Source organism: Salmo trutta, chromosome 12, assembly GCF_901001165.1.
Source record: "Salmo trutta chromosome 12, fSalTru1.1, whole genome shotgun sequence".
NCBI classification, from domain to species: domain Eukaryota; kingdom Metazoa; phylum Chordata; class Actinopteri; order Salmoniformes; family Salmonidae; genus Salmo; species Salmo trutta.
Genome location: NC_042968.1, coordinates 40,052,959 through 40,070,192, shown reverse-complemented (window position 1 = coordinate 40,070,192; position 17,234 = coordinate 40,052,959). Strand labels below are relative to the sequence as shown.

Below are 17,234 nucleotides of genomic sequence, written 5' to 3'. Positions count from 1 at the left end.
GATCAGAATATAGGGAGGTACTGGTGTGTGTGTGTGTGTGTGTGTTCAGATCAGAATATAGAGATGTACTGGTGTGTGTGTGTGTGTTCAGATCAGAATATAGGGAGGTACTGGTGTGTGTGTGTGTGTGTGTGTGTTCAGATCAGAATATAGGGAGGTACTGGTGTGTGTGTGTGTTCAGATCAGAATATAGGAAGGTACTGGTGTGTGTGTGTGTGCGCGTGTTCAGATCAGAATATAGGGAGGTACTGGTGTGTGTGTGTGTGTGTGTGTGTGTGTGTTCAGATCAGAAGATGGGGATGTAGTTGTCTATCTTGGCGCGGTGCCTCTGTGCGATACACTCAGCGATCCACACGATGTTCCTACACTCCTGCTCCTTCAGCTTGACGTAGGCATAGAACACACTGAAGTGGAACTGGTTCAGAAACGCCAGCTTGTTCAGCTTCACCTGCAGGACACAGCACATCAGGGTGGTGGGTTAACGAGGACACCGGGGGGTTAACGAGGACACCGGGGGGTTAACGAGGACACCGGGGGTCGCGGGTTAACGAGGACACCGGGTGTCGCGGGTTAACGAGGACAAAAATGACAGAACACGCCATCTACTATTCAATCAAATCCTGACATATCAAGACTAAGATGATCTGGAAAGAAGAGGACTTATTTTAGTTCAACACCACGTGGTGTAACAACCAGTGATCCCTGAAGACTGGGTTCAACACCACGTGGTGTAACAACCAGTGATCCCTGAAGACTGGGTTCAACACCGCGTGGTGTAACAACCAGTGATCCCTGAAGACTGGGTTCAACACCACGTGGTGTAACAACCAGTGATCCCTGAAGACTGGGTTCAACACCGCGTGGTGTAACAACCAGTGATCCCTGAAGACTGGGTTCAACACCACGTGGTGTAACAACCAGTGATCCCTGAAGACTGGGTTCAACACCACGTGGTGTAACAACCAGTGATCCCTGAAGACTGGGTTCAACACCGCGTGGTGTAATATGTGAAACAACTAGTGATCCCTGAAGACTGGGTTCAACACCACGTGGTGTAACAACCAGTGATCCCTGAAGACTGGGTTCAACACCGCGTGGTGTAATATGTGAAACAACTAGTGATCCCTGAAGACTGGGTTCAACACCACGTGGTGTAACAACCAGTGATCCCTGAAGACTGGGTTCAACACCACGTGGTGTAACAACCAGTGATCCCTGATGACTGGGTTGAGAAACACTGGACTATAGTTCAGCCTAAAAACCAATGGCAATATGAACAAAGCCAACAACCCCACCCCTAAAAACGAGTCTACACCTTCAAAAGCCTGATTTATACCTTACACACACCCCCCCCCCCACCCCACACCTAGGCCTTGGGGGTTCTGTTAATACTATGATGAGAGGGGAGTGTGTGTGTGTGTGTGGATATGTAGGAGTCGCGCTGCTCACCTCATGCTCAAAGAACCTGTCCTCCAGTGTCTTGTCCCCTGGGTTGCTGCCTGCTCCCTCAAACAGGAGCTTGTATTCCTGAGAGGAGAGGAGAGGAGATAGCTGGTCTGAGCTGGGTCACCATATGTTTTGGACTATCAGATAGGATGATGTAGGAGGGTAGATGTATTGCTGGGGGATTGAGAGCCTATTCATTGGTCCTCTGCTTCAGTTCAACTGGTTCTACAAACGGATACCATGTCCTTATAGCAGGTGTACCTCTCTAAATACAGTCACAGAGCACAGTCACAGAATACAGTCACAGAATAGAACGAGACTTGGTGAAGGTGCTCAGTATCACACCTGGTTCTACAAACTGATACCATGGCCTTACAGCAGGTGTATTTCTCTAAGTGACTCTTCATCTAAGGGATATTACTATAGCAGATGGACTGTAAAGTGACTCTTCATCTAAGGGATATTACTATAGCAGATGGACTGTAAAGTGACTCTTCATCTAAGGGATATTACTATAGCAGATGGACTATAAAGCGACTATTCATCTAAGGGATATTACTATAGCAGATGGACTGTAAAGCTGTAAAGCGACTATTCATCTAAGGGATATTACTATAGCAGATGGACTATAAAGCTGTCTACTTGTTCTCACATTGTTAGACTGTACTTCAGCGTATGGGATAGGCCTATATGTTTGTCATTGATGTTCAGGTCACAGAATAGAAAAATACTTGAAGATGCTGAGTGTAAATGGTCAGGTTAGACTCCGTATCCAAGCCTGACCTCAGAAGTGGAAAAACAAAAGAGTCTTTAGGCCAAGCACTGGCGTAAAGCCCTGTGCTGTAATACCGGGCGGCGTAAAGCCCTGTGCTGTAATACCGGGCGGCGTAAAGCCCTGTGCTGTAATACCGGGTGGCATAAAGCCCTGTGCTGTAATACCGGGCGGCGTAAAGCCCTGTGCTGTAATACCGGGCGGCGTAAAGCCCTGTGCTGTAATACCGGGCGGCGTAAAGCCCTGTGCTGTAATACCGGGCGGCGTAAAGCCCTGTGCTGTAATACCGGGTGGCTTAAAGCCCTGTGCTGTAATACCGGGCGGCGTAAAGCCCTGTGCTGTAATACCGGGCGGCGTAAAGCCCTGTGCTGTAATACCGGGCGGCGTAAAGCCCTGTGCTGTAATACCGGGCGGCGTAAAGCCCTGTGCTGTAATACCGGGTGGCATAAAGCCCTGTGCTGTAATACCGGGTGGCGTAAAGCCCTGTGCTGTAATACCGGGCGGCGTAAAGCCCTGTGCTGTAATACCGGGCGGCGTAAAGCCTGGCTGTAATACCAAAAAAACGCCGGCGGGCGTAAAGCCCTGTGCTGTAATACCGGGCGGCGTAAAGCCCTGTGCTGTAATACCGGGCGGCGTAAAGCCCTGTGCTGTAATACCGGCGGCGTAAAGCCCTGTGCTGTAATACCGGGCGGCGTAAAGCCCTGTGCTGTAATACCGGGTGGCATAAAGCCCTGTGCTGTGATACCGGGTGGCGTAAAGCCCTGTGCTGTAATACCGGGCGGCGTAAAGCCCTGTGCTGTAATACCGGGCGGCGTAAAGCCCTGTGCTGTAATACCGGGCGGCGTAAAGCCCTGTGCTGTAATACCGGGCGGCGTAAAGCCCTGTGCTGTAATACCGGGCGGCGTAAAGCCCTGTGCTGTAATACCGGGCGGCGTAAAGCCCTGTGCTGTAATACCGGGCGGCGTAAAGCCCTGTGCTGTAATACCGGGCGGCGTAAAGCCCTGTGCTGTAATACCGGGCGGCGTAAAGCCCTGTGCTGTAATACCGGGCGGCGTAAAGCCCTGTGCTGTAATACCGGGCGGCGTAAAGCCCTGTGCTGTAATACCGGGCGGCGTAAAGCCCTGTGCTGTAATACCGGGCGGCGTAAAGCCCTGTGCTGTAATACCGGGCGGCGTAAAGCCCTGTGCTGTAATACCGGGCGGCGTAAAGCCCTGTGCTGTAATACCGGGCGGCGTAAAGCCCTGTGCTGTAATACCGGGTGGCATAAAGCCCTGTGCTGTAATACCGGGCGGCGTAAAGCCCTGTGCTGTAATACCGGGCGGCGTAAAGCCCTGTGCTGTAATACCGGGTGGTGTAAAGCCCTGTGCTGTAATACCGGGTGGTGTAAAGCCCTGTGCTGTAATACCGGGTGGTGTAAAGCCCTGTGCTGTAATACCGGGCGGCGTAAAGCCCTGTGCTGTAATACCGGGTGGCATAAAGCCCTGTGCTGTAATAACGGGTGGCGTAATAGTGACATTAGTGTCCAGTAGGCAGACAGACTGCCAGGTTGGCTAGGCTAGCCAGTGGAAAGCTTTGACTTGCTGTGGAAGCCCTTTATGATGCAGAATACCTGACAATATGTCAACTTTTCTTTTGACTGATATTAAGGACCAGTAACTGCCAGGGTAGTAGCCAGTAGGCTAGGCTAGCAGTAGCAGTAGTAAGGACCAGTCACTGACAGGGTAGTAGCCAGCAGGCTAGGCTAGTAGTAGCAAGGACCAATAACTTACAGGGTAGTAGGCTAGGCTAGTAGTAGTAAGGACCAATAACTTACAGGGTAGTAGGCTAGGCTAGTAGTAGTAAGGACCAATAACTTACAGGGTAGTAGGCTAGGCTAGTAGTAGTAAGGACCAATAACTTACAGGGTAGTAGGCTAGGCTAGTAGTAGCAGTAGTAAGGACCAGTCACTGACAGGGTAGTAGGCTAGTAGTAGTAGTAGTAGTAGTAGTAGTAGTAGTAGTAGTAGTAGTAGTAGTAGTAGTAAGGACCAGTAACTTACAGGGTAGTAGTCGGCCACAGCTTTGACCTGTTCGTAGTCGTCGGCGCGGGCAAGCTGAGCCAGCCCCTCAGGGTACAGCTTACCACAGTGGGGGAACAGCTTGGCACGGTCCTCCTTAGACAGTTCCGTACCAAATGAGTTGATGGTGATGATGAAGGCCCTCCTGTCCGCCTCAAACTGGACACACACAGGGATGGGAAATAGGAAACTGATTGATTGACAGATTAATATACTAGAATACACTTCAAGGTGTGGGTAAATTTTTTCTTTAAATTGGATGGTCCGGTATAAATGACTCAAGAGAACAACCACAGTGCATTTGGAAAGTAGTTAGACCCCTTGACGTTTTCCACATTTTGTTACGTTACAGCCTTATTCTAACATGGATTAAATTGTTTTCTTTTCTCATCACTACACACACACACACACACACACACACACACACACACACACAATACCCGTGACGATAAAGCAAAAACAAGTTGACATTTTGCAAATATATATATATTTTTTATATTAAAAACTCTGTACTTTGTTGAAGCACCTTTGGCAGCGATTACAGCCTCCAGTCTTCTTGGGAATGACGATAGAAGCTTGGCACATCTGTATTTGGGGAGTTTTTATTTAACTAGGCAAGTCAGTTATGGACAAATTCTTATTTACAATGACGGCCTACACCGGCGAAACCCGGACGACGCTGGGCCAATTGTGCGCCGCCCTATGGGACTCCCAATCATGGCCGGTTGTGATACAGCCTGGAATCAAACCAGGGTGTCTGTAGAGACGCCTCAAGCACTGAGATGCAGTGCCTTAGACTGCTGCGTCACTCGGGAGCCTAGAGTTTCTCCCATTCTTCTCTGCAGATCCTCTCAAGCTGGATGGGGAGCGTTGTGGCACAGCTATTTTCAGGTCTCTCCAGAGATGTTCGATCCGGTTCAAGTCCGGGCTCTGACTGGACCGCTCAAGGACATTCAGAGACTCGTCCTGAAGCCACTCCTGCGTTGTCTTGGCTGTGTGCTTAGGGTCATTGTCCTGTTGGAAGGTGAACCTTCACCCCAGTCTGAGGTCCTGAGCACTCTGGAAAGGGTTTTCATCACGGATCTCTCTGTACTTTGCTCCGATCATCTTTCCCTCGATCCTGACTAGTCTCCCAGTCCCTGCCGCTGAAAAACATCCCCACAGCATGATGCTGCCACCGCCATGCTTCACCGTAGGGAGGTACCAGGTTTCCCCTCTAGACGTGACGCTTGGTATTCAGGCCAAAGAGTTCAATCTTGGTTTCATCAGACCAGAGAATCTTGTTTCTCATGGTCAGAGAGTCTTCAGGTGCCTTTTGGTAAACTCCAAGCGGGCTGTCATGTGCCTTTTACTGAGGAATGGCTCCCGTCTGGCCACTCTACCATAAAGGCCTGATTTGTGGAGTGCTGCAGAGATGGGAGAACCTTCCAGAAGGACAACCATCTCCACAGAGGAAGACTGGAACAGTGACCATCGGATTCTTGGTCACCTCCCTGACCAAGGCCCTTCTCCCCCAATTGCTCAGTTTGGCCGGGCGGCCAGCTCTAGGAAGAGTCTTGGTGGTTCCAAACTTCTTTCATTTAAGAATGATGTGTTCTTGGGGACCTTCAATGCTGCAGAAATGTTTTGGTACCCTTCCCCAGATCTGTGCCTCGACACAATCCTGTCTCGGAGCTCTAAGGACAATTCCTTTGACCTCATGGCTTGGTTTTTGCTCTGACATGCACTGTCCACTGTGGGACCTTATATAAACAGGTGTGTGCTTTTCCAAATCATGTTCAATCAATTGAATTTACCACAGGTGGACTCTAATCAATTTGTAGAAACATCTCAAGGATGATCAACGGAAACAGGATGCGCCTGAGCTCCATTTCATGTCTCACAGTAAAGGGTCTGAATACTTATGTAAATCTGTTTTTATTTTTAATATATTTCCCCCCAAAAAATTCTAAAAACCTGGTTTTGCTTGTCATTATGGGGTATTGTGTGTAGTTTGATGAGTTTTTTTTATAATCCATTTTAGAATAAGGCTGTAACGTAACAAAAATGTGGAAAAAGTCAAGGGGTCTGAATACTTTTGCGAAGGGACTGTATATCAAGTTAACTTTCTAATAAGGGACATGCTCACAGACCTCTAGAATAGGACACATGGTGTCACCAGTGGTTCCTCCCAGAGTGGAGCAGAACTTGTAGAAAGCCTCCAGATAAGCCTGGAAATTAAGACACGGATAAAGTCAATGACTATCTATCTTCTGATGCATGATGTTGTTTAATAACATTGTGAATTAAAAATGTGAATGAAATTCCTTGCTCACCTTATTACAGAGTATTACAGGTGAATGAAATCCCTTGCTCACCTTATACAGAGTATTACGGATGATCTCGATGTTCATCTCATCCAGATCCTGCTCAGATATGCAGTCTTGGAAGAAAGCAGCTGAAGAAATGATCAGACATTAAAAACAGGATTTAGAGGATGACACATTTATGAGCAAGTTGAGTTTTAGCGCCATCTAGTGTTCGCTACAGGATATAAAAACACTCCGGACTGTTGTTCAAAGATTCTTCTTCTTCGCATTCTCAATTCCATGAGTTCCATTAGTAAAACCGCCCCGGGACCAGTTCCATTAGTAAAACCGCCCCGGGACCAGTTCCATTAGTAAAACCGCCCCGGGACCAGTTCCATTAGTAAAACCGCCCCGGGACCAGTTCCATTAGTAAAACCGCCCCGGGACCAGTTCCATTAGTAAAACCGCCCAGGGACCAGTTCCATTAGTAAAACCGCCCCGGGACCAGTTGCATTAGTAAAACCGCCCCGGGACCAGTTGCATTAGTAAAACCGCCCCGGGACCAGTTGCATTAGTAAAACCGCCCCGGGACCAGTTCCATTAGTAAAACCGCCCCGGGACCAGTTCCATTAGTAAAACCGCCCCGGGACCAGTTCAATTAGTAAAAACGCCCCGGGACCGGGGAACAGTTCCATTAGTAAAACCGCCCTGGGACGGGGGAACAGTTCCATTAGTAAAACCGCCCGGGACGGGGACCGGTTCCATTAGTATAACCGCCCCGGGACGGGGGAACGGTTCCATTAGTAAAACCGCCCCAGGAGAGGGACCGGTTCCATTAGTAAAACCGCCCCGGGTCGGGGGAACGGTTCCATTAGTAAAACCGCCCCGGGACGGGGACCGGTTCCATTAGTAAAACCGCCCCGGGACGGGGGAACAGTTCCATTAGTAAAACCGCCCCGGGACGGGGGAACAGTTCCATTAGTAAAACCGCCCCGGGACGGGGGAACAGTTCCATTAGTAAAACCGCCCCGGGACGGGGGAACAGTTCCATTACATTTTTGGTCATTGATCTACACAAAATACTCTGATGTCAAAGTGGAAGAAAAATGCTAACATTCTTAACACAATTAATGAAAAATAAAACAAATATACCTTGCTTAGATAAGTACCCCCCCAGTCAATACATTAGATTAGATAAGTACCCCCCCAGTCAATACGTTAGATTAGATAAGTATTCATCCCCCCCCCCAGTCAATACGATAGATTAGATAAGTACCCCCCCAGTCAATACGTTAGATTAGATAAGTATTCACCCCCCCAGTCAATACGTTAGATTAGATAAGTATTCATCCCCCCCCCAGTCAATACGTTAGATTAGATAAGTATTCATCCCCCCCGTCAATACGTTAGATTAGATAAGTATTCATCCCCCCCAGTCAATACGTTAGATTAGATAAGTATTCATCCCCCCCCCAGTCAATACGTTAGATTAGATAAGTATTCACCCCCCCCCGTCAATACGTTAGATTAGATAAGTATTCACCCCCCCCAGTCAATACGTTAGATTTGATAAGTATTCACCCCCCCAGTCAATACGTTAGATTAGATAAGTATTCACCCCCCCAGTCAATACGTTAGATTAGATAAGTATTCATCCCCCCCAGTCAATACGTTAGATTAGATAAGTACCCCCCCCAGTCAATACGTTAGATTAGATAAGTACCCCCCCAGTCAATACGTTAGATTAGATAAGTACCCCCCCCCAGTCAATACGTTAGATTAGATAAGTACCCCCCCAGTCAATACGTTAGATTAGATAAGTACCCCCCCCAGTCAATACGTTAGATTAGATAAGTATTCATCCCCCCCCAGTCAATACGTTAGATTAGATAAGTATTCATCCCCCCCAGTCAATACGTTAGATTAGATAAGTATTCATCCCCCCCAGTCAATACGTTAGATTAGATAAGTACCCCCCCCAGTCAATACGTTAGATTAGATAAGTACCCCCCCCAGTCAATACGTTAGATTAGATAAGTACCCCCCCAGTCAATACGTTAGATTAGATAAGTACCCCCCTAGTCAATAGGTTAGATTAGATAAGTATTCATCCCCCCCAGTCAATACGTTAGATTAGATAAGTATTCATCCCCCCCAGTCAATACGTTAGATTAGATAAGTACCCCCCCAGTCAATACGTTAGATTAGATAAGTACCCCCCCAGTCAATACGTTAGATTAGATAAGTATTCATCCCCCCCCCAGTCAATACGTTAGATTAGATAAGCATTCACCCCCCCAGTCAATACGTTAGATTAGATAAGTATTCATCTCCCCCCCAGTCAATACGTTAGATTAGATAAGTATTCACCCCCCCCCCCCCCAGTCAATACGTTAGATTAGATAAGTATTCACCCCCCCCCCCAGTCAATACGTTAGATTAGATAAGTATTCACCCCCCCCCCAGTCAATACGTTAGATTAGATAAGTATTCACCCCCCCCCCCCCAGTCAATACGTTAGATTAGATAAGTATTCACCCCCCCCCCCCAGTCAATACGTTAGATTAGATAAGTATTCACCCCCCCCCAGTCAATACGTTAGATTAGATAAGTATTCATCCCCCCCCCCAGTCAATACGTTAGATTAGATAAGTATTCATCCCCCCCCCCAGTCAATACGTTAGATTAGATAAGTACCCCCCCAGTCAATAGGTTAGATTAGATAAGTACCCCCCCAGTCAATACGTTAGATTAGATAAGTACCCCCCCCAGTCAATACGTTAGATTAGATAAGTACCCCCCCAGTCAATACGTTAGATTAGATAAGTACCCCCCCAGTCAATACGTTAGATTAGATAAGTACCCCCCCAGTCAATACGTTAGATTAGATAAGTATTCACCCCCCCAGTCAATACGTTAGAAACACTTTTGGTAGCGATTACAGCTGTGAGTCTTCACAGTTAAATATTTTTCAATCCAACTTTGTCACGCAACAAAACGTGTAAACCTCCAAGGAGGGTGAATACTGATGATACCCACCGTCCAGAGCCTTGGTCTAATGTAGTGCACTACATAGGGAATAGGGCTCTGGTCTATAGTAGTACCACTATATAGGGAATAGGGCTCTGGTCTATAGTAGTACCACTATATAGGGAATAGGGCTCTGGTCTATAGTAGTACCACTACATAGGGAATAGGGCTCTGGTCTATAGTAGTACCACTATATAGGGAATAGGGCTCTGGTCTATAGTAGTACCACTATATAGGGAATAGGGCTCTGGTCTATAGTAGTACCACTATATAGGGAATAGGGCTCTGGTCTATAGTAGTACCACTATATAGGGAATAGGGCTCTGGTCTATAGTAGTACCACTATATAGGGAATAGGGCTCTGGTCTATAGTAGTACCACTATATAGGGAATAGGGTTCTGGTCTATAGTAGTACCACTATATAGGGAATAGGGCTCTGGTCTATAGTAGTACCACTATATAGGGAATAGGGCTCTGGTCTATAGTAGTACCACTATATAGGGAATAGGGCCCTGGTCTAATGTAGTGCCACTATATAGGGAATAGGGCCCTAGTCAAAAGTAGTGCACTATATAGGGAATAGTGTGCCATTTGGCATGCAGCAGTCACAGTCCTGCCTTACCCAGAGGGGTGTCGACCAGGATGGCGTTGTAAAGTTCTGCTGGGGTCTGGGCGATGTTGACAGCCTCCATCTGCTCAAAGCTGCCCAGCGGGTGGCACTTCGGTACCAGCTCAGAGATGGCCCGCTGGTGCAGGGTGCCTGTGATCAGCAGGATCACATTGTCTATCATGTAGCTGTACCTGTGAAGATGGGAGGAGAGAGAGTGTGTTTCAGTGATGACTGGGTAGTTACGAGCATAGCAAATATTACATTTATATTGCTTAGATGGTGAGAGCCAGTACGAGGGTTCTCTCTCTCAGGCTAGAATGAAAGGCGGACGGTGAGAGCCAGTACGAGGGTTCTCTCTCAGGCTAGGATGAAAGGCGGACGACGGTGAGAGCCAGTACGAGAGTTCTCTCTCAGGCTAGGATGAAAGGCGGACGGTACGTGGGAGACAAAAAACAAAATCATATGTAGAGTTCAAAAAGTCCTGGAACTCAAAATCATGAAGAGGAATTACCCAAGGAGGACAAGATGCAAAAATTACATAATACATTTAATCCACGCTCAAAAGAATAACAAAAAGTGAGCGCTAGTAAATAGAAAAATAAACAGAGCATACGCTTCAACATCATGTCTTCATCAATACTGTACTAACACATGAATAACACACCTGCTGGGCATAACAGACCCAAACCTCATGTCTTCATCAATACTGTACTAACACATGAATAAGACCCCTGCTGGGCATAACAGACACAACAGGTGCAAGCAGATAGTCAGAGACAGGCAAATAGGGAGTCAAAATATATATATACAGCGTTTTCAAATGGGTTTTCTATGTGGATGTAGATTTCTAAGGCACTTGCTTGCAGTTCCTATCGCTTCCACTGGATGTCAACAGTCTTTAGAAATTGGTTGATGTTTTTCTTTTGAGTAATGAAGAAGTACAGCTGTTCAGAATAAGGGTTGAGTCTACTGTACTGTTGTTTTGTGTGTGTGTGTATATATGCATGTATGCATGTATGTATAAGAGAAGTGTATGAAACATGGAGCATTCAGATGTCACATAACTGAAAAGAGATGGGAGACAGACAAATACAGTTTAACCAATTGTTTCAGGCAATAACAAGACAAGGTGATATTCTAAGCCTCAATCCCCCCCCAAAAATGCATGGGAAAGATAGGCTCAATTTAACTAGTCAATATGGGCACCCATCTTGCCCCTTCGTTTGGGATAGAGGCTGGCAGACAGACACCAGAGAGCCTGTCAATGACTTACGTGATGAAGTCCATGAAGCTGGCCAGCGGTTCATAGGACTGGTTCCTCATGTGACGGAACTCCACCACCATCTTCTCTTTGAGCTTGTCGTCGATGACGGATACGGTGAGGGGTGACGGCTCGTTGGCCAGGAAACTGCCATAGTCCGTGCTCTGCAGATGGAGCTTCAGGTCTGCATGGGGGGGGGGGGGGGGCAAGACATCTTCAGATACTAGGTAACAGCGGCTTTCAACAGACACAATAATGACATGCACAGGACAAGTACAAGCTCATGTTAATGCTGCTGTGAGAGGGCATGATGCTAATAGCACATTAGAGACCCATGCACAAGGGAAGAGGCTAGCTATGTGTCCTGAATACTTCCATTTTACATGATGTGTAAGCTAATTAGAGACCCATGCACAAGGGAAGAGGCTAGCTAGCTATGTGTCCTGAATGCTTCCATTTTACATGATGTGTTAAAAGCTAATTGAGCAATACTTTGAGCAATAGTTTCAGTTCCTCATAGAAATCCCACTGTTGATCAACCTGTGATTTATTTAACCTTTTATGGTCGGCAGCCTGGTAATGAAGAAATCATGAATAGCTTAGCTGCTAATGGTTCTTGCTAACGGTTCTTCCAGAAATACTCTACTAGCGTGTTAAACTAGCTAGCTACAGTGGTCAATGCAATGTCCAGGGCCCGGTTTATTCTTTCCGGAAACCACTGTTACTTAAGTTGCACTTGAAAACGCTTCCTATTTCCAGTGGCAGGTAGCCTAGTGGTTAGAGCGTTGGGCCAGTAACCAGCAGGTAGCCTAGTGGTTAGAGCGTTGGGCCAGTAACCAGCAGGTAGCCTAGTGGTTAGAGCGTTGGTCCAGTAACCAGCAGGTAGCCTAGTGGTTAGAGTGTTGGGCCAGTAACCAGCAGGTAGCTAAGTGGTTAGAGTGTTGGGCCAGTAACCAGCAGGTAGCCTAGTGGTTAGAGTGTTGGGCCAGTAACCAGCAGGTAGCCTAGTGGTTAGAGTGTTGGGCCAGTAACCAGCAGGTAGCCTAGTGGTTAGAGTGTTGGGCCAGTAACCAGCAGGTAGCCTAATGGTTAGAGCGTTGGGCCAGTAACCAGCAGGTAGCCTAGTGGTTAGAGTGTTGGGCCAGTAACCAGCAGGTAGCCTAGTGGTTAGAGCGTTGGGCCAGTAACCAGCAGGTAGCCTAGTGGTTAGAGCGTTGGGCCAGTAACCAGCAGGTAGCCTAGTGGTTAGAGCGTTGGGCCAGTAACCAGCAGGTAGCCTAGTGGTTAGAGCGTTGGGCGAGTAACCAGCAGGTAGCCTAGTGGTTAGAGCGTTGGGCCAGTAACCAGCAGGTAGACTAGTGGTTAGAGCGTTGGGCCAGTAACCAGCAGGTAGCCTAGTGGTTAGAGCGTTGGGCGAGTAACCCGAAAGGTTGCTAGATCGAATCCCCGAGCTGACAAGGTAAAAATCTGTCGTTCTGCCCCCTGAACAAGGCAGTTAACCCACTGTTCCTAGGCCGTCATTGTAAATAAGAATTTGTTCTTAAATGTCTTGCCTAGTTAAAAGTAGTGGGTTAGACGGTTTTGATTGGGCTGTTTTTTGTCTTCTGTTTCATACCATCCTGCTACCGTACCGCGAGAGTTTGGACTTCTGTTTTTAAGCCGAGGATGAGTCTGAGCCTTATTTCACAGTTAGTTTTACACAAAAATGTGTACAATTTTCAGTTATAAAACTGATTCGTTTATTTTTTATTAAAAGTATTGATGATTTGGTGTACTGTTGCATCATGCGTTGTAATGCGTGTGCTTATTGTAACTGTCACCCTAATATTGGCTAATAGGCTATGCATATTCATGATGTGAGGCTAGTAGCATAGCCTAGGTCTCTCCGTTGAATACAGACGCTTGACGTCATGGTTGCAGATATTGAGACGGCTTGTTCTAATGCTTAGGCCTTTTCATAGGCTAGTAATGCACTACATCACAGATGTGGCACATCATTGAGCACATGTAACACGTCCTGAAATATTGAGGCAAAAATGACAAGAGTGTAAACTATAATTAGCAAAATAGAACAAAATTGACATGAATTTGATTTTCAAAATGATTTGAACATGTCTTTTGGATTTACTTTTACTGCAGTCATCTCGGTTTTTAATTTAAAATTTTTCGCTTGTTTGTAACAATTGCAAAGACATTGGCGACTTTGTATTTGTAGGCAACCTTTGTTCCCAAGGTGACAGCGGCCACAGAGAGACAGATAAACGGCTTGATTCTAAATCTCGGTAAGATCTTCTTGGGGGAAAAAAAAAAAAACTTTTTCCCTTTAAGACCCACCCACTACTTTCCTTTAGGACCCACCCACTACTTTCCTTTAGGACCCACCCACTACTTTCCTTTAGGACCCACCCACTACTTTCCTTTAGGACCCACCCACTACTTTCCTTTAGGACCCACCCACTACTTTCCTTTAGGACCCACCCACTACTTTCCTTTAGGACCCACCCACTACTTTCCTTTAGGACCCACCCACTACTTTCCTTTAGGACCCACCCACTACTTTCCTTTAAGACCCACCCACTACTTTCCTTTAGGACCCACCCACTACTTTCCTTTAGGACCCACCCACTACTTTCCTTTAGGACCCACCCACTACTTTCCTTTAGGACCCACCCACTACTTTCCTTTAGGACCCACCCACTACTTTCCTTTAGGACCCACCCACTACTTTCCTTTAGGACCCACCCACTACTTTCCTTTAGGACCCACCCACTACTTTCCTTTAGACACACCCACTCTCCCATACTCCGGTCACCATATTAGGATGTAGCTAACCCACTTCTCTGGGAAAGCTGTTCTGACTGTGGCTGTTTTATCTTGTCCAAATCAAAAATGTTTTGTTATTAAAAAGATATTTCGATTTAGATGGTACAATGATTCCCTACACTATTCAGTGTTTGTTTTCTCACATAATTGAGCAAACATTGTAACATTTTAGCAACCAGGAAATTAAGGGATGTCCATTAGATAACACAGCCACAAAGTCAGAAGCGCTTTCCCAGTTTGACAACAGATGCCGCAATGGAGGGAGCAATCAATAGGCGATTATCACATCCTAGAAACCACTAGATGGGTGTGTTCTGGGTGGTACCCATAGACATTAAAACCACTAGATGGGTGTGTTCTGGGTGGTACCCATAGACCACCCAGAACACAGAAGATGTTGGAGTGAGTCAGAAGATGTCAGAAGATGTCGGAGCGAGTCAGAAGATGTCGGAGCGAGTCAGAAGATGTCGGAGCGAGTCAGAAGATGTCGGAGCGAGTCAGAAGATGTCGGAGTGAGTCAGAAGATTTTATTTTAAAAGAAACAAGATTTAATGTTAATCCGAGAGACTCTGAAATGATGTTTTATATTGATCCAAATGATATGGACCCTGATTTATCTTTCATGGAAGATTCTTTATCCATAAAATGAAGTGGGCAGAGAACAAACCCCTCTTCACATTATTTAACATAGAATTTAAATATTATTTAGAAATGTATCAGTAAACGTAAAAACAAAATGCAATACACACCATAAAACTTCTTGACAAATTGAAAATGTATCTTGATATGCAATACCCCTGTCTGTTAAGTTTATATACTCTTGTTTGTATATTTATGTTTTTTTGTATTTGTTGTGTTCATAATAAAAATATATATTTTTTAAAATACAAAATAAAAATATATATATTTCTTTTTTAATAATAACATAACTTCCTGCCAGTGTGACGAAATAAAAGGAGGTCATTCTATCAGTGGAGTTTAACACTCCGACATCAGGTTACAGGAGGATTTGGTCTGGTTGCTGTGACGTTGCGACAGCGCGAGAGATAGAGAGCGAGAGAGCGAGAGATAGAGAGAGCGAGAGATAGAGAGAGCGAGAGATAGAGAGAGCGAGAGATAGAGAGAGCGAGAGATAGAGAGAGCGAGAGAGCGAGAGATAGAGAGAGCGAGAGATAGAGAGAGCGAGAGAGAGAGATAGAGAGAGATAGAGAGAGATAGAGAGAGCGAGAGAGCGAGAGATAGAGAGAGCGAGAGAGCGAGAGAGCGAGAGATAGATGGATAGATGGATAGATGGATAGATGGATAGATGGATAGATGGATAGATGGATAGATGGATAGAGATATTATGCCTGTGCGACAAGGCAACTGACAGTCGCATATTGTTCGAACAATTATAAACTGTCCTTTATGAGTAACGTCAACCTCCTTTAGTCCACTATTGGGCTAACTGGCACGCTAGCTTCCCAGCTTCTTACATTTAGCTAGGTAAATTAACCTTAGCTAACTAATTCAAGGTATAATATCGGGTTGAGAGACCCAATTTCATCTCGAAATCTAGCTACCAGCCAATTTTACTCGAATTACCTACATACATATACAAAACGGAGAATTCATCAGCTACTATTCATGACAAAGTAACGTTAGCTAGCTACATAGCTAATACAACGACCCATCACGAGATACTAGTAACCTACTGTTAAAGCTGGCTAGTTGTCATTAACGTTATACTAACTATTTGCAGGCTAGGTACATGTACAGTAGCATAGCGACTGGCCATGTCGTCGGAAACGCCACATTTTTTTAAAATCCAGTAACGTTTTGAAACGTTAGCAATACCATTTGAAAAGCCACTCTGTACATTTGACAACATAGCTAGCCAGATAGCTAGCTAGCTAACGTTAGCAATACCATTTGAAAAGCCACTCTGTACATTTGACAACATAGCTAGCCAGATAGCTAGCTCGCTAACGTTAGCTCCGACTCACCTTCCAGGGTTTCACACTGGACCAGATTTAGATAGTCTCCCTGTGAAAGAATTCCAGCCTTAAAACCCCTGACCAACCCTTCCAAGTAACCATTATCCACATTAAAATACAGCTCAGAGAATATAGGCATATTGAGGCCTCAAAATATATCCGTATATTGATGAAATACAACCGTTTTAGGGAAGAAAAATAAATTCTGGACAGGGCTGAGCGCAGATTACCCGGCTGTAAAAAGACACGTGATCACTCGCCACCAATATCATGTGACTCTGCTTTCGATGACGTTGAGCGCAAGACCTAATGCCGCGTTCAAATCAACTGGAAACTCGGAAATATCCGACTTCAGCGCGTTCAAGATTACTGGGAACCGAGCTCCAACTGGGAAAAATCGTTTTGAAGTACCTAAAATGATTTGACCAATTTTTTTTTCTTCTAGGTCCTAGTTGTCTTGAAAACGCCAGGAAGAGGAGCTGTGGAGAGGGCTTGACAACATGCTCGGGTTGGGAAATGGCAGCGAGTAGTGATAACCAAACGGACGAAATGGAGAAAAGGTTGGAGACGCAACAGCTGTGCTGGAATGCAAACAATATGGCTGTCAGTTCTGATGATATGGAGGGGAGGATGAGGGTCAACGACCTGAATGGCTGTCAGTTCTGATGATATGGAGGGGAGGATGAGGGTCAACGACCTGAATGGTCGGTAGTGGAAAGACACAGGAAGAAGAGAGATCATTATACAGGAAGAAGAGAGATCATTATACAGGAAGACACAGGAAGAAGAGAGATCATTATACAGGAAGAAGAGAGATCATGATACTGAAAGACACAGGAAGAAGAGAGATCATGATACTGAAAGACACAGGAAGAAGAGAGATCATTATACAGGAAGAAGAGAGATCATGATACTGAAAGACACAGGAAGAAGAGAGATCATGATACTGAAAGACACAAGAAGAAGAGAGA

General features: G+C 45.8%; 1 protein-coding gene across 1 annotated transcript; it reads right to left on the bottom strand.

The window, feature by feature from the left end:
* Positions 1 to 254: 254 nt before the first annotated feature.
* atp6v0d1 (ATPase H+ transporting V0 subunit d1) lies at positions 255 to 16,518 on the bottom strand. Its single transcript, XM_029768306.1, has 8 exons — positions 16,273 to 16,518; positions 11,477 to 11,648; positions 10,216 to 10,394; positions 6,632 to 6,711; positions 6,407 to 6,484; positions 4,257 to 4,433; positions 1,450 to 1,527; positions 255 to 448 (listed from the first exon to the last, which is right to left on the bottom strand). Exons 1-8 carry the CDS (start codon positions 16,400 to 16,402, stop codon positions 287 to 289), a joined length of 1,056 nt encoding a protein of 351 aa, XP_029624166.1. The 5' UTR covers positions 16,403 to 16,518; the 3' UTR covers positions 255 to 286.
* Between the last annotated feature and the right edge of the window lie 716 nt (positions 16,519 to 17,234).